Source organism: Rattus norvegicus, chromosome 10, assembly GCF_036323735.1.
Source record: "Rattus norvegicus strain BN/NHsdMcwi chromosome 10, GRCr8, whole genome shotgun sequence".
Taxonomy (NCBI): domain Eukaryota; kingdom Metazoa; phylum Chordata; class Mammalia; order Rodentia; family Muridae; genus Rattus; species Rattus norvegicus.
In genome coordinates, this window is record NC_086028.1 from 49,218,239 (window position 1) to 49,240,243 (window position 22,005).

Here is a 22,005-nt window from a genome sequence, read left to right on the forward strand (position 1 = left end):
CCTCTCCTCTTACGACCTCCCCCCAAAAATTAAAAATAAAAATATAGAAAAATGAAAATTAACCAGTCCAATTTGTGTTATCTATATTCTCAGTGGAGCATGGCCAAACTCTTAGCAGACTGCCCCTTAGATAGAACCAAGGCCTTTGTTTGCCCTCAATTGCAGAGAGCTACGCTTCAGCATCCCCATCACTCTTTTAAAAGTTCTCTTCCGTGGCTTCCTGTCCAGGATGTTACTTTGGTGGAGGGGTAGGAGTAGGGTAGGGGTTGTCACAGGAGACATCTGTCCCTCCCTCTCAGCTATGTGTTGGCAGCCATCTATATCAATCTGTCCCTCCCTCTCAGCTATGTGTTGGCAGTCATCTATATCACAACAGAAGTAGCCTCCTTGGTCCTCACAGTCAGCGGGAGGATGGATCATGGGCCTCCATAATTTTCTGAGGACAGCACAGATCATAATCACTGCCCCCAGGTGTAGTAGAACCATACCCAGACAAGGCTCTTGGAGGCAGCCCAGACCAGAGACATCAACATGGCCTTAGGTGGCAGTACAAGACACTCAGAAAAGTATGGCCCCCAGCAGCAGCACAGCCCACGGACATCAGCATGGCCTTTGGTGGTAACTCAGGCCATGGACACCAACGAAAGACCCTGATAGCCATGCATTTCAGTGTGTGTCTTCATTCTGGTCCCCGGGGACTGAATACTTTCTTACACACGACTGCTGAGTCAGGACTGACCCACTGCTCTTTTCTGGGCCTGGCTCCGTCCTTTGCCAGTTCAGGCCTCGCTGAGTGACAGCCCTCCACCGTGGCAGTGAGCATGCGGCAGCGGTAACTGAGCTGCACTCTAGGCAGCCAGTGCAGCTTCCCAGCAAGAACAGCACTCAACTCTGTCTGGTAAAGAGCACTTGGAGGAAGGCCCTTGTGGCCATGGCCTTTAGGTAAACCTGGATAGCAAGAGTTGCTTTCCTAGCCTAGTGGGATTCACTGGTAACACTTACCTTCAGTCTTTACCTGAGCAAGAAAGATGATTATTAACTGAAGAATACACCATTTAGAACAAATCAAAGTCTTTGACGATTCTCTGAGCCCGAAGGGTACAGTTTTTACACATATGATGAACTTTTAAGAGGTATGAAGTGGGGCCACCTTCAATACTCAAGAGATATGCTGAGCTGAAAAAAAACCCAGCAGATTATAGACGTCAGGACACACTGTCAGCAGTAAGCTAATTAAGGACCAAGAAACACAGCAGCCTCCAGCCACGTGGTTAGGAAAAGGATCTCTGAGCTGTCCCTAAGCAGTAAATCACTACAGTGCAGTAAAACACAGTCATAGACCGCATTAATGACTTCAGACAAAATAGACCACATATGCAAGTGTGGGCTCACAAGATGTTATCACCTAGTGACATTATGCCTACCCTGGTTTGGTGGTTAGCACTCTCTGTTGTCTGCACAATGAAGCCACCTGCCAGAACAGGTCCATCACTAAGCACTGCAATCTTATAAGAGATGATTTGTCATTAAAAGAATGGGCTCTGAGCAAAATGGTGGAACAGAATCCATTACACTTTCTTTCACTGTTGAGTGGCTAGCTCCTGAACACCCTGTGTGCAAGGCACTAGATACTAGTCAGTGAAAAGTGAGGCTCAACATAGACTCATTCTATGCTACAAGTCCCCCAGCACACACTTCACGCAGTGGTAATGAAGTCTCGCGTGTAACACCAAGAACTCTGTGAAGAACAGGGCAGGGGTGCCTAGCCTACAGGGAGGAGGAGGAGGTGTGTGTCCTAGAGACAGATGGAAGGGCTGGCTCAAGAGCTCCAGGGTAAGAGACTGGGCAGCCTCTCCCCATGCAGAAATGAAGTCTCTCAGAGCTAAATACTGAAGAAACTACACCCCTGTCTTTATGAAGTCAGTGAGCACACAACAGCCCTTCTCTTTCTATTCTTGACATCCATGCTTACTATTCCTTCACATTTGTGGTTTAAGAAAGACATTTGTAAACTGTCTACTTTACCACAGGGCTTACCAAAGAGTTTGCAGAAAGGTTTCTAAAATAACAATGGGTAAAATCTTCCCTTGGTATTCATCAAACTTGGAGCGTTCTTTCATTATTTCTGTTAGGGTTCCATTTCCTAATGTTTGAAAAACCAATTCATTATTTTACTTAGTATTGTTTTGATGTGTGGGCATGCACACGTATGCATGATGTGTGTATTATGTAGGCATGTAAGTGCTATGGTGTAAGAATAAGAGGTCAAAGGACAACTTTATAGACGTGGTTCTCTTGTTCCATTTTTACATGGATTCTAGGAATCAAACTTAAGTTGTGAGGTGTACAGAAAAGGGCTTTTACCTAGAACCATTTTACTGCATCCCTTAATCTTAATAAAAGTGATACTACCATGTTTTGCTTTGAACTGAAAACTAAGCCCTCAATATTACTCCCAACGAATAACTAAGCACACAGCCAAGTCTAGCATGTCGACTGGGAACTTCAGACAGCCTCCTCCCAGAAGGTAATCTGTTTGGAGCTGCAGAATCTAATAGAAACTCAGTATCAGAGTAATGGGTGGAGGCTGTGTAAAGGGGCAGAGGGACAGGAAGATAATGGCAGGAGGGCATTCTCCCACTAGACAGGAACTGAGTCCGTATGTTGTGTGGAATGAGGAATGAGACAGCTTTCTGAGAGTTAAGTGGGATCAGGAGAGGGAGTTCAGCACTGTCCTCTCCAGGTATGCTATGGGAACCATTTGTATCAGGGTCATCAGTTGAAATTCTGATTCCTAGGATGCAACTCAGGCCAAGAGTGAAGGAATTTTGGGAGGAGATACCCAGAAACTTGCATTAAAACAAGACCCCAAGGATCTCTAAGGCATATGACGTTAGAGAAATACTAGAGAGTTTATTGGGCTGGAATTTCAATGTTTGGGCCTTTTAATGATGACTATGGAAACTGCCGTACTTTACAGCCTCCCTTGGAGCTGGCTACATGATACACAACCTGGCCGGAGTGGTGAGGAGGCTCCTATCAGGAGCTTTCCTTCCCCTTCTTGTAAGATGGTTCCTGACCTTTGATCATTTTCAGGTATGAGCCTAGAGGGCGAGGAGGGTGTAGAAGAGGACTGGTGGCCTCAGGGTCACACACCATCAAGCAGTGATAAAGAAAGAGGTAAAGGGCACCATGCAGCTGAGCCCATTCTCAGTTTGTTCATTCATGCGCGCGCGCTCTCTCTCTCTCTCCCTCTCCTTTTCCCTCTCCCCCTCCCTCTCCCTCTCCCCCTCCCCGTCTCCTTCTCCCTCTCTCCCTCCCCCTTTCCCTCTCCCTCTTCCTCCTTTAGAGTTGCCAATATTATTTGAAAGTGATTTTCATCCTCAGGAGAAATTTATTTTTACCCTTGTCTAGCTTCAACTACAGCATTGTTTTTTACTAAACAATGAGTTCAATCAACATGAATTAAATTTAAAGAAGTAAATCCCAAATTAGTAATTACATGACCAGAAAACAGAGCAAGCTAGCTAAATTATTCATCTAAGTTAAAAGAATCTGGTTAAAGTCTAGAGAGATGGCTCAGAGGTTTAAGAGCTCTGACTGTAGTTTCAAAGGACCAGGGTTCAATTCCCAGCATCCACATGGTAGCTAACTGCTATCTGCGAACCCGGTTCCAGGGGATCTGACACCCTCACACAGACATAAATACAGGCAAAACACCAATGCACATAAAATAAAAATAAATAAGTCATTAAAGAAAAAAGAAGGTTAAAAAAAAAAGCAGCAAGTGGAAGTTCAAACATGCTTTTATTCCTAGCACTCAAGAGGGAAAGGCAAGTAAATTTGAAGCCAGCCTGGTCCATGGAGCAAGTCCCAGGATAGCCAGGGCTACACAGAGAAACCCTGTCATGAAACCAAAACCATATCATCCCCTCCCCTTCACCCCCATACATAACGGATGAGTTTTTGCCAGCTTGGCCTGTACACAAGTCTGTGGGGCCACTATCTAGATTAATGATGATGTGAAAGAGCCCAGTGCACTGTAGACCATGACAGTCCTGTAGCAGGAGGTCCAGGTTATATTAAAAAGCAGGCTGAGTAAGCCATGAGGAGCAAGGTGGTAGGCAGAGTCCCTCCACGGCCTCTGCTTTATTATCTGCCTCCAGGCTCCTTTCCCTGGCTTCCCTTCATGATGAACTAGAAGCTATGAGATAAAATGAGCCCGTTCCTCCCCAGGTTGCATCTGATCATGCTGTGGTGTTTATTACAGCAATACAACGTCAAGCTAGGACAGAACTTGGTACTAGGAGTAGGGTGTTCCTGTGACAGACCTGACCAGGTTATTTCTTGAGAGGACTATGGAAGTATTTGGACTTTGGCCTGGAAAAGCCATTGAGTTCTCAGAGTTTTTAGTGAGCTGTTCTGTAGGAATAGTAAAACACTCCTGAGAGACATGCACATGATGGACGCCAGGGTTGTGAAGTTTCAGAGGGAAGCTGAGAATCCCTGAAAGATTTATCAGGGCCATTCATGAGGTATTTTGTATTAAGATCCTAGGATAGTTTATGATCAGCTGGGTCTGAAGAATCAATTGTGATCAACAAGAGACTAGCATTACTGAAGTAAACTTTATTGGAAATATTAATGCTGGTTAGTTGGGACTGAAGAAACAGCTATGATTAACAACAGACCAGCACCACTGAGGTGAAATCTACTAGGAAGTATTTCCTTAAGGGCAGAGCTGTGGTCCACAAGAGGCAAAGGTTGTATCCCAAGACAGCAGCTGAGCTTGGTAATGTGAGTTTAGGCAGCATGGATGCCAGCAGACTGCAAGGCTATGGAGAGCAGCCAAGGCCTGGCTCCATGAAGCAGGGTCAGGGTCCCTGAAGAAAGGCCAGCAGAGGCCGTCGAGGAAGATGTAGATGCAGCAGTAGTGAAGATCCCAGGATAGTGGAGATGCCAGGGCTGGGGGAGGACTCCCTGCCTGACTTCCCTGCAGGATGGACTATGAACTGTGAGATGAAGTAAACCCTTGCTTCCCCAGGTTGCTTTTGGTCGGGGTGTTCATCACAGCAACACAAAGCCAAACCAGGACAGAAACGAAATAAGAATGAAAATGAAGAAAACCTGCAACTTCAGTAAATGCTACAGAGGACACTAACGGCCTCAGGGAGTATATTTTAAATGTAGGTCAGATGAGACTTAAGGAAGTCACTGAGATGGCTAACTACTCTCATGGTGCACATGTCACGCTGGGATAGAAGCCAGGGTCTTGTGTATGATAAGCAAGTACCTACAGCTGAGACACAATCGTGTTCTCTATTTTCATTATTTGAATAAGAAAAAGAATAAGTAAATAGTCACAGTAAAGATCTGGGTAAAAACTGGAAATAGAGGCTATCCAGACAGTACCTTTACTCCTTGTTGAACAACAGAGGAGGCTAAGCAGAGTGATGGTTAAGTGGGAAGACTCCATGAAAAGGCCCTTGCTACCACAGCCCAGGGGTGGCTAGAGCGACTGCATCCTAAGTGTAAGAGAAGGGCTGGAGAGGTCACTCTAAAAAGAGCAGAACAGGGTCCTTCCTCAGCAAATTCTCTCTGTGGCAAAGCCATTCTTTGTGCCCTCATCCAGTATACAGGTGACTGGCAACCATCACACCGTGACACACAGGGGCAATCCTCCAACTCAGCAGGCAGTGGTATCAGAGAAATGGCTAAGCACACACACACATGTTCTGAGTAAAGAGAAAGGACACTAAAAATCAAGGCCAGGACACACAGCACTGAGAATCCAGCAACACCAAAGGAATGTCTTTTTGAGAAATAGATCCGGTTCTAATATTGCCTCTTTATCTGCCTCCAGGCCACAGGATTGTTATATCAAGAATGTAAAGTGGCGATCGCCCTTCCTGTAACTTACCTCCTGAGAGAAGTCCTGCCACACAGAGAAACTGTTCAATGAGGGAAAAATCCAGCATGCCTGCACTCAGCCACCAGCTTATAGCATGTGGTATACACATGCGTGTGAAGCATACACTGTATCAAAGGGTCCACGAGAGCAAGGAGGAGTTCATCATACCTCATTCTGTCCCCAACATGCAAAAATAAATGTAGTAGTGCTCAATGAGTATGAAGTGACTATAGGTATGTGTACTCTGGCAAGAGTGGGTAACCAAAGAATGGATACTTCAGTCCTTCTTAGAAGGGGGGAAAAGATACTCAAGGGAGATATACAGAGACCAAGTGTGGAGCAGAGACTGAAGGAAAGGCCATCTAAAGACTGCCCCACCTGGGGATTCATCCTATATACTGCCACCAAACCCAGACACTATTGTGGATGCCAAGAAGTGCATGATGACATGGGGTCCCCAATGGAGGAGTTAGAGAAAGGACTGAAGGAGCCAAAGGGGTTTGCAACCCATAGGAAGAACAACAATATCAACCAACCTGACCTACCCCCAACCCCCAGAGCTCCCAGGACTAAACCACCAACCAATGAGTACATATGGAGGGACCCATGGCTCCAGCTGCATATGTAACAGAGGATGGTCTTGTTGGACATTAATGGGAGGAGAAGCCCTTGGTCCTGGGAAGGCTCGATGCCCCAGTATAGGGAAATGGCAGAGTGGGGAGGCAGGAGTGGTTGGGGGAGCACCCTCATAGAAGCAGGAGGAGGGAGGATGTGTTTCCAGAGGAGAACAGGAAAAGGGATAACATTTGAAATGTAAATAAATAAAATATCTAATAAAAAGGAAAGAGTAGGTTAAAGTACTGTGAAAAAACAGTGCCAGGTTGGGGATTTAGCTCAGTGGTAGAGCGCTTGCCTAGCAAGCGCAAGGCCCTGAGTTCAGTCCTCAGCTCTGGGGGTGGGGGGTGGGGCCATAGGGAGACAAAATGACAAAAACAGTGCCTGCCACAGCTCAATCAGAAACGTTATGAGAAGTAATGAGATGGAAATGTGAGATTCAAACCAGCAGCGGACAGAACACCCCAGAGGGCCTAGCCAAAAGGTGAGATAGGACAGACAGGAAAGCTACTGGACAGTGCCAGCCAAGAAGAAATGTCCCAGAAAGTAGAATAACTCAAATACAAAGATAAAAGAGATAATCTGATCACCATTAGGTTGCTTTCCTGAAAAATTCAAGAAACAGTCAATTGAAAAAATATTTAAAAATAACCCGCATCAAGTCAATTTAGTTCCAAATATTTTGACCTATTTAAAGAAAACTAGAAAATTTAAAAAGAATAAAGGAAGAGTCAGATAAATGAAGATAATGTGATACCGTAAAGACATCAATACAACCTGAATTAAACCCTGAACATACTGAAATTCCACTTAAGATACTAGAAGAACTTAGGGTGGAACTAGGGAAGGACAGGAAACAGGAAGGATTCTACAGATAAAGCTTTATAAATTCTTAAGCCTGTGAATCCAATACCGTGACATGCGTAAGGACAGGAAACCTGGTTATACGCCCATTGCATACCACTAACTAAAACGCACATCCTGAAAAGAAAGAAGCTTAATACACAATATAAAATTATACAAATATAATGCTGACAAGAAGGTAGACATTTATACAGTCTTCATATGGAAAAGCTTAAATATGGTATGAGACCAGACTCTCAGAAAAATAGATTTGGTTACCACAAAATTAACTTTTACAATCAAATGCTGGTGAATGAAAAACAGCAAAGGGCACACGAATGCTCACACACACATGCGTGTCCACACACATAAACCAGGACTGAATGACTATAATATGTAAAGAGTCCTTGCAAACAATAAGTCAAACAGAAGGGAAGAGTTTTAAACATAAAACAAGTTTGCGTGACAATTTTTTACACATCTCTTCACACTATTTATAAAATTACAGCATTAGCCAGCAATGAGTGCTGAAGGTATGGTAGGCCGCCCACTTGGCCATAGTATCACATGGTACAGCATTTCATCAGTGAAATTTGCCAATCAAAAGCTCCGACAGCATGCATATTCTACCTGCATGTATCTCCCCGGGGAATCATCCCGGATGAAAGACAAAGATATTCTTTTCAGCACTATCTCCAGCAATGAGAACAAAATGGGACCTACCAAGGCAGAAGGGAGCAAATAAACTGTGGTCCAGCCATGCAGTGGCGGCTACCGCCACTGTCTACTCACACATGGGCTGGGAGGAGCAAGAGAGGCCAGCAGGGGGGTGAACATATCCAAAGCACACAATATGCATGAGAAATGCCACATCAGGCCCATTATTTTGAACAATTAGTACATGACAATAAAAACATGGAAGAGTTTATTTCTAGGGACCTGACTTTTAGAATAAACACATGCAAAGATATATGGCGATGATATTGAAAATTATTCAAATGTTTTACACATATATTAGCACCGTGAAATAATAATAATTAATTTTCCTTGAACATTAAGCAGGCAGTAAATTGTTCATCTAAATTATTTCTTATAAATTTACAGTAATCTTCTCACATGGAATTGTTCCCATTTTATAGTTGCAAATGAGCTTTTAAGACATCAAACAAATGTGCCAATAATATGTACAGTCCATATTTTACAAATGAGGGGTTCCAGCTCAGTCAAACTGTACAGCATAGACTGTTAACTTTAGACCGACCGAGTGTGCACCGGTAGGGAGGGGCTGAAAGTTGTACAGAGAGATGTTAGATGACTCAAATGGAAGTCTTCATATATTATTTTCTATCTTCTAAAATGATTCATTTCTTTTTAGTATATGTGTGTGTGTACACATGTACTCATATGCACATGAATGTCTACCATTTGCATACTAGTTCCAACAGAGGCCGGAGAGGACTTTAGACCCTAGACTGGAGCTACCAGCTGTTGTGAGCTACCCAGTGCGGGTGCTAAGACTTAATCTAGGTCCTCTGGAATAGCAGTGTTCTTAACCACTGAGCCATCTGTCCCACCCTCTATTTTATATTCTGTCTTAAGAAATCTAAAATACAACAGAAAACAAAAACCTAAGTCAGCAATATCAGAGTGTCATACAAAAAGATGAGTATGAAATTAAATTCTACAAGCTAATTTGCCAAAATCTAGAAAGTGATAGGCATTGTGACATGGTAGACTTGTAAGAGCATTTCAATTTTTAAAAACTATTTGTATTTTCTTAAAACACATACTTAACAGTTCCAAGACGTAAAAGACTACAGAAAGGTTTAGTAAGCACATTGCTACCCACTGTTCAAAATGTCAGCCTCAGAGATTGCTTGCTCTGACTCTGCAATAGAACAGCATCACCAGGGAGCCTGGGGGCTGCCTGGTCCCGCAACCACCACAAACCGTGGTACGCCACACAGAGCAATCTGAAAAGCACAGCACCCTGGTTCTACTTTTCTCTGAGTAAAAAGCAGCGCTCAGAGCTGTGGGGAAGGTATACTCACTGTGGTCTCCATCATCTCCAGCAATAGCTTCAACTATTGGTTCCAATAAACAACCCATTTAGTATGCCGGCCTTCGGAAATATAACTTTTCAGCACAGATGTTCGTCAGGAAAAGTCCTGCTTTTTATTAACCAATATTCAGTCTAAGCTCAGTTTAGTTACTACAGCCTCTTATGATCCTAATCCAAATAAAATTTCCTCACCCCGGTGTGGAACACCCTGCAATAAACTGCAAAAACATATTGTAAATAGTTCAGCTGGCAGGGGGCTCAAGCAAGGCCTATTACTCCTTTGTGAACTCAGCCTTACAGGTTTGGCCCATTTCTGAATAGAGGTGTCAAGGATTCAGGCTGCAGCTAGCCTGCCTTCCTACAAAGGGAATATAATCTGATCAGTGGATGGCCCTTCCTTGGCACAGTATAGCTTTAAACAGAGGAAGCACAGAGTCATTCTATAACGTGACTGCTGACTCTCAAAAATTCGTACCTCAGCTGCCATTAGCTAGAAATGAATTTTCTATGATGTTACGAGTCCGAGAGGATTCAATTTACATATATTAGGGATCTCCTTAAAGAAATACCCCTGCTGACTCCAGACTGTGTGAACTCAAGTGACAGACTAAAGGGGGAAGCACAAGGTCAGTCAGGTGAGAGGGCTAAGGGTCACTACAGGGTGCTACCTCTTTAAATGGAATAAGCAGAAGGAAATGGCTTTAATTCAATTAGTCACATGGGATGAATAAAATCATCTGAGGGAAATCATGACCCCAGCTCTCTTCCATCCATGGCTGTAGGTGAGGTGGTAGCCCCCTTTCCTTAGAACATCTTGCTTTTGCATGGCTCTCTTGTGTGGTCCAGGCTCTGCCCAGCTGCCTCTCCTGTGGCCAACTGTCCTATCCGGCAGCTCTGGCTCTCAATGATCAAGCTCTCTCCAGCACCAGCCACACCAACGGGGCTGGGACTGAGCTGATGACTGATCCTGCCTCCCCTGGGTTACTGACTGTAAAGGTAACAAGAAGGATGTAACACCATGAAGCCCTCCGGGTCATGTCCTGGACCCAGGGTAGCTGAATTTCCAGCACAAGGCAAGAAATGACCAGTTTACCAAGTGTGCCATCAGTGCCCCTGGCCCCTCTGACACTTGGGAGCCACTGCATCCATACACGCTGACGAATAATTAAGATATTAAATGATTACCACCTGCTTAAGAGTTCAGACATCACGTTTTACATATTAAACCCTGCCCTATCTGGAATGCCAACTCAGATACACAACCACATAAACCACATAAAAGGAAAAACAGTACAATAGCCAGAATATAGGAAAGTTGTAGCAAAAAAAAAAAAATCTGACCTTAAATTAGTCACCCTTTATTTGTTACTAATGAAATACTCATGGCATGAAGTTTCTAAAATGAAGTAGATTCAAAGCAGGTCCTGTAAGCATTTAGAAGGAACTCGGCTCGTCGCTTCCTGACTCACCAGGCAGTGGGCACTTCCTGACTGGTTCCAGCCAGGCTTCTGAGCTGTCCTCCTGCATCTGCAGTGTGGTCTCAGTCCTTCCTGGTGGAAAGGGTCTGCACTTCTGCTCGTGACCGAGCCCCTTCTTGTTTTCCCGTCTTCTGACCATCTGCTTGCTTGCTGGCGCCTTACAGACCTCCGTAGGGTCTAGAAGAACTGACTAAGGAACTCTGCCCTGGGCCCTCTGCTCTACTCCATCGACCTAGCATGCCCCAAAGCCTGTTCTTGACTGTGACTCCCTGATAACTCCATCTGAAGACCCCTAGCACTCCAGAACACAATTCTGTCTGACTTCAGATCTTTGAAGTGCCTTGCCCAAAGAATTTGCCAAAATTAAATTCATATATTCCTTTCTTTCTTTTTTTTTTCCCCCTTAGGAAAAAAAGCATAGCCCTGGCTGACCTTCTACTCAGAAATCAGCCTGCTTCAACCTCGAAAGCTATAAGACTGAAGATGTGACTGGGCACCAATAAAACCTTCCTTAAGGATACAGAAGAGTCTGGCTCAGCAGGACACTGAGCCATGTGCCTAAATTCCATTTCTAGTGAAACAGATAACATGACAGAAGGCAAAAACCTTACAGACTGAACAAACACACAAGCACATCACAAAAACCTTGAACTAGGCCTTTATGCCATGTGGCAGTCAGCCCTTCCTAATCATACAGGTCTAAATTCACTGACGGGAAAGGTGAGTGGGGCAAAATAAAACAGTGAGGTGTCACAGATACAAAGCTGAAGCATGGAACAGAAACACTTGCACGAGCACGCCTCATGGTAAGGTGATGCTGCTCTTCGCAATTGTCCAGACAGGAGGAAGGGCTACTTTGCTCGGGTTCCAGTGGCAGAATCCTGGGTATATAGCACTTGTGGGCAGAAGGGCTGCTTTGCTAAGGTCACAGGGACAAGATCTGGCTAAAGCACTTCTGGGTAGAAGAGCTCTTTTATTCAGTTTCAGTTTAGCTCAGTTTTGAGGCTGCACAGGCGGGCCGTGTTTAGGGTGGCGGGAATGGTTCAGGGGCCAGAAGGCAGCTCAATTATTTCCTGGGGCCAATCAGGAAGCAGAGAAGATTCCAGCTAGAGCAGGGCCAGGCTGTAACCCATGGAGCCCACTCATAGAAAGCCCCTTTTGTCAGCAAGGCCCCACTTCCCAAAGGTCCCATAACCTCCAAGTGGTGCCACTGGCTTGGAACAAAGGATGGAGACAACGGACTTATAGGAATCATTTCACATCCAAATTGTAACATTCCTGCCCCATGGGCTCATGGCCATCTCATAATACAACACACCTAGTCTAACTTCAAAAGGTCAAGACTGAGACTGAGAATCGGTACACAGTAGCACATGCCTGCAACCCTGGAAACTGGGAGACCGATGCAGGATTTTCATGCACTCACGCCAGTTGGGGCTATTGTGTGAGATTTGCTTTTAAAAAGAAAACTGGGGCTGGAGAGTAGCTCAGTTAGTAAAGTATTTGCTGGGATTTGAGTTCAAATCTCCAGCTCCCACATAAAAAGCCCCTGAGGGAAGGTGGAGACAGCAGGATCAATGTGGCTCACTAGCCAGCCCGCTTAACCACATCAGTGAGCTTCAAGTTCAGTGAGACCCTGCCCCGAATAGTAAAGTGGAGAGTATCTGAGGAAGACATCCAATGTCCACCTCTGGCCTCCACACGTGTACCACATATACATGTGTACGTGCAAAAGGAAAAATAAAACAGCAACCGAGGATGTAAGAAGCAAACTGGAGAAAATATTCAAAACTTGAGAAAGAGGTCCAGAAGGTCTATGCAGGGCAAACTAACACAAAAATCTTTTTCAGGGATCAAACTAGCAAAACTCAGTAAATTACACATATATAGGTATGGTCTGCACACTGCATTGACTTTCTAGGGACAAGTTTACTTATCAAAACTTAAAATGTCTGAAGCCTGTCATTACAGTCTACGCAAGACAGCAAGAGGTATGGAAGTGTGGAAGGACAGATATTCACAGAAGTTAGTCACTGAATCCAAGTCTTAAGTGCAGAGAACTAGACATGCAGACTTTGTGACTCACTCCTATAATCCTAGCAGGAGGGGAAGGGAGGAGAAGGATTACAGTCCGCCTGGGCTATGCAGCAAGCTTTCAGTTGACATGGGCTACATAATGGTATACTGTTGCAAAGAGACAAATCAAACTAGAAACTGCTGAAATCGCCCTCAAGGTCTCAAGGTGCCCCTTAGGTTAGTCAGGTAAGTGATGGCAGACCAAAAAAGTGAAGACTATGCCACAAGATGTTCTCCCTCCCTCCCCCCATCTCTCTCTCTCTCTCTGTCTCTCTGTCTCTCTCTCTCTCTCTCTCTCTGTGTGTCTCTCTCTCTCTCTCTCTCTCTCTCTCTCTCCTATACTGCGCACAAACTACCATGATCCAGCTGTACGTCTCTCAAATATGTAACCAAAGGACACAGGGACTCCACGTCAGCATACACTAGTGCTACCTATGGATCCTGCTTACTGTAGCTCCGGTCACAGCAGCCAAGTCACATCAGCCTAGGTATCCACCAATGGAAAACCAAGTAAAGAAAACATGCTCCGTATACACCAGACGTGAAGAAGTATGAAATCATGTTGTCTGTAGAAAAATGGATGGAAGCAGAGATCGTGGTCACCGTAACAAGGCAGACTAAGAAAGTCAAATGCCACATGTTTTCTCTCATGAGATCAACATAAAAATAGACAGAAGATGAATGGAAGTACTGAGGGAAAGAGAAGGAAACATGGGAGGGTGCAGCTGGGGGTGACAGGCAAGTGAACACGGTCCAAGTTCACAAACCTGCTCTTCTGGGCTATAAGGCAAGCACTCTTGGCTGAAGATGCATAGCTTGGCACTGAAGTCTGGGCTTGACTTAGCCCTCGGTAACCTGGTGGGAACCCAGACACTTAAAACAGAAACAAATCACAAAGTGATCACTTTCTCTAAGAAACCTTCAGAACTTGTTACAACTGTGGTTCAACAGTGCAGTTCTTCAATAGAGTAAGTGTCCACAGGACAACACTAGCGCCCCTAGCACCTCCCCTATGGACCCCATGCCAGGATGCAGCAATGTTCTTGGCCTCTGTTCAGGCATCTGCTGCTGCTTCCCGTCTCTCATCTCCCTGCCTACCTAACCTTCACTCACGTTTACAATCTGCATGGATAGAAACAATTCCCCCAGAAATACACAGTAAGAAGATGCGTAAATATTTACTGGTAACTATCCACAAACTCACTTTCTATACCTCCCATTTATAAGGAACACTGTTGGGCGGTGTTAATACATCACAAATAAAATTCTCAATGACATGCTGTATTTCCTCCATTCCAGATGTGGGTCTCAATAGGGAGAAGAAAAACTGCCTAAAACCACACTGGTGAGTACATGTCCCATCTAGGATCTCAAGACTGGAACCGATTGCAGGCTTCCTGGAGAGGCCTAGAGGATCTGACTAGAAGTGAGATGGGCAGATCAGGCCCTGATAGCATGGGACAGGTAAGCTGAGATGTGAGGACTGGCTGTCACTACAGTACACTGACTTAGAAGCAGACAGAGTCGGGGCAGAAAGTAATGTGGGGACACAAAGTTCTCTTGTGTAGTTTAGAAAAACTGACTGGAAGTGGCATCTGGGGAAAGTAGCTGGCAGCTCTGAGTGACATGAACTGTGGCGGGGACAAAGGGACAAAAAGGAGCTGCGGATGGATGGATGGATGGATGGATGGATGGATGGATGGATGGATGGATGGATGCTGGTAAGATGGCTTTAGTGGTTCAGAGTATTGGCTTTACCAGAGGACCACAGTTCACCCACAAGGCTGCTCATAACGTCTGTAACTCCAGTTCCAGGCGGTTTGATGCCCTCTTCTAGCTTGTGGACACCACAGATGCACATGGCATGTAGACATACATGCAGGCAAAACACCTATACACATAAAACTAAAAATAAATAAATCCCAAAAAGCATAGACCCTGGATATTTGCAGCCTGAGTTGGAATAGCACTTGCAGAGGGAAAAGCATATTTAGACAAACTGCAAACGGTTCTCTCAGTAACACTCAGACTCCTGACCAGGGTTGAAAGAGACTTGCTTCTCAGCTGAGGAGAGAATGCTGCTACTATTCCTGACAGAGAATGGATGATAAGAGAAGTGGACCAATCTGCAGCCTGCACGTGTCAAATGACACTATACAAAGAAGACCCTGCTGTTGACAGGGGCCACTTCTGAGGCTGACCTCCTGAGAGGTCCCACTTCTTAGGTGACATGTCAACAACATGACACCCAGACTTCCTGTGAAGACCACAAAGTCATGCTTTAGAGGTATGGTAGGCTCTTGCTCAGTGGGAATGAGGCACGCAGACATATCCCCACACAGAGTTATATATCCTGTTATACCACAGAACTCTCGCCAGACTCCATTACACTCACTATGTTCCTTTAACACTCTACCCCACTTCCACCAAAAAGAGAATTTTAAGTAACTTTAAGTCACTGAGAAAAGAAGTTGTCTGGTTCCCACCCTTCACCCTGGATTTTGAGGATCTGTACCTCTACAGACAATGAAGTTATTCTTTCTCTCATCCTTCTCTCTGCTCTGAGCCCTCACTGCTGTCCATCTGATGAGACTCTATCTACCACTTTCTGTCTTCAGAGAGCATCTGGTTTAACCTGACCACAGCTTATCACATTCTGACCCTTTGTTTTCATTCAAGAGGTGCACGCCTTCAGTCTGTTGGGTAACCTGAACAGTGGCTGTGAGAATTGTGTACAACTCTAGCTATCCGATGACTCCCGGGACAGCCCATACAATAGACAACACTGTAGCTGGATGCAATAAAATCAGATCTAATACACTGGAATCAGAAGGGAAACACTTCCAAACATTCCTGGAGTAATCTAGTTTTGCACATATAGGATAACCCCAGAGGCCCCAAGGGAACAGAACAGAGTGGCTAAAGTCCCCATGACCATCCTGGGCCCACACTTTGCAGTGCAGTGCAGCTTTTTAAAAGCACAGTGGGTACAAACATAGTAAACACTGGAAAGTAGGCAGAGCAAACGTCCACTTTAATTCTTGTGAGACTAATTTTGGCAGAAAGGTTACCATGTAAGGCAATCCACTATCTTGTATAAGCAAAATTCAGAATATCTGAGTGTGACCCTAAGGAAAAGGAAGAAAAATCTTGAGTTTCAAAGTTTAAGGGACGTAGTAAATACAGCTCAGTAGAAATAAAAACCGTACTGAAAGCCAGGTACCTGTGAGTTTGATCTTGGACAGCCGGGCCAAAATGCCAGGCAGATCATCGGTGTGAAGCTTCATCTCTTTCCACTGCCTTTCTTCCTTTTGCTCTTTGGCTGTGTCGAGGGAATGGTCCACTATGGAGGTCGCCTCCAGCTCCATCAACTCATTTGGCTTCTGGGACAGAGGCAGACTGGGTGCTGGGAAAGGTGGCAGCTCATCCACTTCTGCTCTAGCCTGCCCTGAAGATGTGTGCTCAAGAAGAGGAGAAGCCGGCGGCGCTGGTTTTGGTTTGACTCGCTGGTTAAGGCCCCTGTGCAGCTGTGTGACATACTAGACAGACAGACGAATAGGACACGTTACTAAAATGAGGATGCTGGTCAATGTCTTCCACCAGTCACATTTTTATGACTTGGAAAAGCTTCTTACATCACGATTGGCTAGCACAGCAAGCACCAACAGTGTGTGCGACACAGACAGCAGCACTGAAAGAAGAAAGGCCAAGTTAATTCCTGGTCTATGGTTTTAAATTTGTAGAGCCATATGGGACGGCGGGATGTGGCAAGGACACTAGTTGTTGAGTTATTGTCAGTTTTGTCTGTCACTCACTGACTAGCAAAACTGGTAATTACTAGTGACATTATGAGACTCCTTATTTCTTATATCATATACACCTCAGTTAATCTTTCCAACGGTATTTAAAGACAACTCATTATTAATAACTCTTTTATTTATAAATGAGAACATTAAAATTCTAAAATTGGCAAAACTGAATTTTAGTAAGATTTTACATTCTTTAAATTTTAAGTTAAAGTGGGTGTTTTAAATGAAAGGGTGAGATGCTTCCAAATAGAACATTAGACTATGAATTTGGGAGCCGCCCACGTTAGTCCTGTGAATTTCTAACTCTATTATCATTCTCTGGCTTTTCCTATAGACTGTGTCATTGTGCTGCCCCAAGATCATGGTGTGTCAGCATGTATACAGGCCGGTAAGAACTAGAGTGATTTGGATGTGTGTGTGTGTGTGTGTGTGTGTGTGTGTGTGTGTGTGTGTGTGTGTGCGCGCATGCATGATCACATGTAGAGAGGGTACAAACACAGTCACAAGTCAGCCTTGAGTGTCTCTCCTCAGGAGACATACATCTTATTTTGAGACAATCACATTAAATAAGCTGAGGTGCTGGCTAGTGAGCCCAGGGGCCCTAACTTTGCCTCTTCGGAGCTGACATGACGAGTGCTCACTAGTTCCATGCCTAGCTCTTTATGTTGGTTCTGAGGATCGAACACAGATCTTCATGGTGGCAATGCAAGCGCTTTACTGACTGAGCCATTCCTCAGTCCCTCAGAAATAATTTTAAAGACTTTTCAAATACACAGATGGTCTAAGAAAATAAAGGGGTCACACTGTTAAACAACTACTTCTGTATTTCTGACGTATTTATAGAACTTCAAAGAATGTATAAAAGATGCATCGTACAAGTTCAGCTTTTCCTAATTTTAGCCTGGTCGAAATATGCCATAAGTTTTCAATCTTTCGCCAAACTTAATCAATAAATTCAAGATTGTGTATTTAACCTCAAATGCCAGAATTATTCTGGTTTCAGTTAAAAATAATCAAAACAAGAGATTAAAGTTTTGGATAAACTTAAGAGAACATTAAATAAAAGCCCCCTTTCAAACAGTACTTCCTAAAACTTTTCTTCTAACCAGAATCTTTGCAACCCCTACCCCAGAGAAAAGCAGAGGCAGAAGGCAACTGGGATGGCTTCTACTTACCATGCGCTTGAGGAAGCTCAAGTGCTGAACCGTGACCCACTGATTAGTGACATTCCTGAACAGACGTGTGACCCTGTGTGGCAATCCCTGTATAGCTCTTCTCTCTAAATACCAGACACTTCGTCCTACTGAGCCTGAAACAGAGAGACAAGGAAAGGAAGACATGTAGAAATGACAGCTGCTCATTTACAGTGCCCACATCCACCTGGAGGCAAAGCCAAGCAGACTGCTGCTCTGTGTGAGGCTGGCCTCCAAATCACCTCTGCTTCCAACCTGGGAATAGTGCCACCCGTCAGCCTTAGGCTTAGATCAGAGACAGTCTTCAGGAGGACTGGGGAACGTCACTTTCACATCATTATGCTTATTACAATTCAGTGGAGAGTGGAGACTACCATACAGTACATGTTTCTAAGAAGAAAATACAATGCAGTGAGTTCACTTTAAAAAGTAGAAACAGTGGCATGCATCTTTTCTTACTAAATGCCAGTAAACTGAGATGAAGGTTTACATTTCGGTTGTGATTATGTAGTTAAGACAACTACAAGGGGAAATAACTTTTCAGTAAAATACGATGGTCAACCTAGTTAGGAATAACCTTCTTCTGTTGCTTCAAATTCGGATTTTAATCACTTTACTAAACCTCTCAAATCAGTGTGTGACAATATATACTGCAGTTACCCCCTAGGTCTCCACCTGATCTTTTTTAAAGTATCTTCTCTTGTGGCTTCCACAATCTAGTTTCTCTGTGCTCTTTTCTGCTTTTCCATTTCCCAATGTGCTTCAATTTTCTATGTATTGTGTAGGTATCTGAACTGGATTTAAGTATCCCCTCCTAGAGGAAGGTTTGTAATACTCAAGAAGCTGACAAACTTCCAGGGTTCAGTAAGCTTAGAAAGCTTTAGGATTGCAAAGGTCCCTCCATGGAGTTAGACAAGCAGTAACAGTTGCAAGGTAAGAGCAGACTCCTGTGTGGAGCTCCTGCAGGTGCAGGAACTGGAGGGATGCAGCTTTCCTGAGCTATCCATTCCCCATACTGGGGTGGCCTTTCCAGTGATGCCCACTCCTCCCCCACTCCTGTAGGTAACCCCTCACTGGTACTCCTGTAAATATCCAAATGAACTCACTGGTACCAAGTTAGACGTGGGTGGACTAGTTTCTTGTTCAGGCACCTAATGCCCTATTTGAGGTGAATGGATACTCAGGTCTCCATACATAAAAGATATAATTATCTGTCAGTTTATCTAAACAATACTGTGGTGATTTGAATGAGAATGGCTCATAGATTTGAGTGCCTGGGCCCCAATTTGTGGAACAGTTTGAGACGAATTCAAAGGCGTGGCCTTGTTGGAGGAAGTGTTAATAGGGATGGGCTTTGAGGTTTCAAATGTTCATGCCATTCCCAATTAGTGCGCTCTCTCTCTCTCTCTCTCTCTCTCTCTCTCTCTCTCTCTCTCTCTCACACACACACACACACACACACACACACATGATTGTCATGGATTCTTACCCTCTAGAATCTTGAGTCACACAGTAAATTCTTTCTTTTGTAAGTTACCTTGGTCATGGTGTCTCTTCACAGCAAGAGAAAAGTAACCAAGACAAACTTGTCCCTAAAAAAATGGTTAGTTATTAATCTTTAACTCATCTCTGAAGCCACATTGTGCCTGTATCTGATTGCTTTTGGTGTCTCCATGCGAGTGGATAGCCTTATGTCTCTAAAGCCATGTCTTCCTCACATGCATCCCTAGCCTTCACTGCAGGCTTCGGGAGCATCTTGAACTCTTCCTTTCTCACCTAATGCATCAATAAGTCCACTCAACTCTGACATGTCCTTCTTATCTTTCTACTCCTACTGAATGATCTCACACTGGAGCAGAGTAATGGCAGTCAGAGTGAAGACAGTCACCCTGCCTTCATGCATCTCCTTTCTTTTCCAACCCATGGTTCACAGATTGCACCCCTTAAACTTCCCTGAACAATACTACCATCTTGGGACTGAATGTTCAAATGTCTGTGCCTGTAGTCAGACCAGCATACCCGACATATATTACTCACGCAAACATCGATGTCTACTTTATCACAGCAATGCTGCTTCATGATCTTACAGCTAGGCAGACTACACATAACTGAAGCAACTTTATTTACACTGTTCCCTTGTATGCAATCTATTCTCTACCTATCAAATTTCCAATCTCTTTCCACTATCCTGTTATATCGTGTTTCATGACAGCACTTCTTTTATTCTTCTCTCATATGTTACACCACGACTACTTTCCCCTTCCAGCCTCTCACCCCAACCTCCCCTCCCTCCCAGATCCATTCCTTCTCCATTTCTCTTCAGAAAAAAAAAAAAAAGGGTAGGCCTCCCAAGGGTTATCAACCAAACATAGCATAACAGGTTACAATAAGACCAACTATCCCCTCATATTAAGGCAAAACAACACAGTAGAAGAAAAAGAGTCTCAAGAACAGTCAGAGGCAGCCTCCACTTCCACTGTTAGGAATCCCGTAAGAACACCGATCTATACAACCATAACATGAGGACCTCAGTAAGACCCATGCAGCTCCCTGACTGTCAGTTCTATGAATCCCTGAGCCCTGGTTAGTTGATTCTGTGGGTCATGTTCTTATGGTGTCCTTTGACCTCTCTGGCTCCAACAATCCTTCCTCCTCCTCGCCCATGGGCTTCCCCAGCCTCTGCCTAATATTTGGCTGTGGATCTCTACAGCTGATGTCTTCCAAATGCAAACTGTTCCCATCTGTTATAGAATGCAGTGCTCTGAATAAAACAGCCTCCATCTTTATCAGACTGGCAATGCCTGCTTGCAAGAGCCCATCAAGACCCAGCTTGATAGCTGCTGACATTCCCTCATAGAAGGGGTGGGGAGGAGTTGGACTCTCACCTAAGATTCCAGCCACTCCTCACAATCATTTGCTTGCAATTCTGCCTTAACTGCATGTGGCCTGAGGGCTTAGAGATACTAGAGTAATAAGGCTGGGAAAGGTTCCAGCTTGTGACTGTGGGGAAGCCATCATTCACATTGGGTCCACACTTGCAAGTGCAGCTGCTTTAAGATCCCCTCCTACCCCTGCCAGTAACCCCCTCACCCATGTTCTATAGGCAACCGAATAAAAACAATGGTTCCCTAGGTTGAACTTTGGTGGAACCATACTTTGGTTTTTGATTAGGACTTCATAATGAAAGAGTAGACATTGTTTCTGTCTCCCCAAGGAAAGATTTCTTAAGACACCATCATCATAGTGTTTAGTTTTCTGATGGCAGAGTTTCTCCTTTAGTCAACTCTGCTATGACAGCTCCTGGACATTTGCCATATACTAAAGTGAAATGCTGTTTGGTAACTGACTAGCCCAAGTAGACTTCCTGAGCTGTGAGAACAAGTTCTGCCCTCGGAAATAGAAGGCCATTCATTATCTTAAAGTAGAGGTAAGCCAATGGCACTAAAGTCATATCCTCAAATCACAATTATGACACTTATTTTCAAGTGAATGGATATATGTTTGCCTTGGAACCACCCTGGAAATTCTTTCTAGATTAGATGGGCCAAGCTGAAATTTTACAGAATCGCAGTAACTTCACCACTGTGAGGGGTGAGGGGTGAGGGGTGAGGAGTGAGGGGTGGGGGTGAGGGGTGAGGGGTGAGGGGTGGGGAGGGACAGAGCTTGGAAACTGTATTTGTCAATGGTGGCAATAGTTGGTTTATTTAAAGTGTGCCAAGTGTCCATGAACAAGTACCTAGAAAATGAAAACTATTTCAGGCCTAGGTAAATACATGCACACTTTAAGATACCCAGAGCTTACAACAGATACATTAAAACCTGAAGAGATAATCAGAACACCTCTATTCATCATTAACACTGGAGTGCAACTGTAGGGCTTTGTAAATCAACTAAGGAGACTTAAAGTTCATGAACCATATTTAATGGAAATGAGAACTTGAACTTTTATGAGGCAACTCAGAAGTAACTGCTAGTTACTTAACAACCCTAATGTTCCTTCTCTGCCAACTCTTCCCAC

General features: G+C 44.3%; 1 protein-coding gene across 1 annotated transcript in view; it reads right to left on the reverse strand.

The window, feature by feature from the left end:
• Positions 1 to 22,005, reverse strand: part of Cox10 (cytochrome c oxidase assembly factor heme A:farnesyltransferase COX10) — a 111,801-nt gene that overhangs the window by 88,030 nt on the left and 1,766 nt on the right. Inside the window, exons 2-3 of the mRNA NM_001398997.1 lie at positions 17,970 to 18,103; positions 16,209 to 16,524 (exon numbers count right to left, since the gene is read on the reverse strand). Of these exons, the coding sequence (NP_001385926.1) occupies positions 16,209 to 16,524; positions 17,970 to 18,103 (450 nt within the window). The remainder of the gene's footprint in view (positions 1 to 16,208; positions 16,525 to 17,969; positions 18,104 to 22,005) is intronic.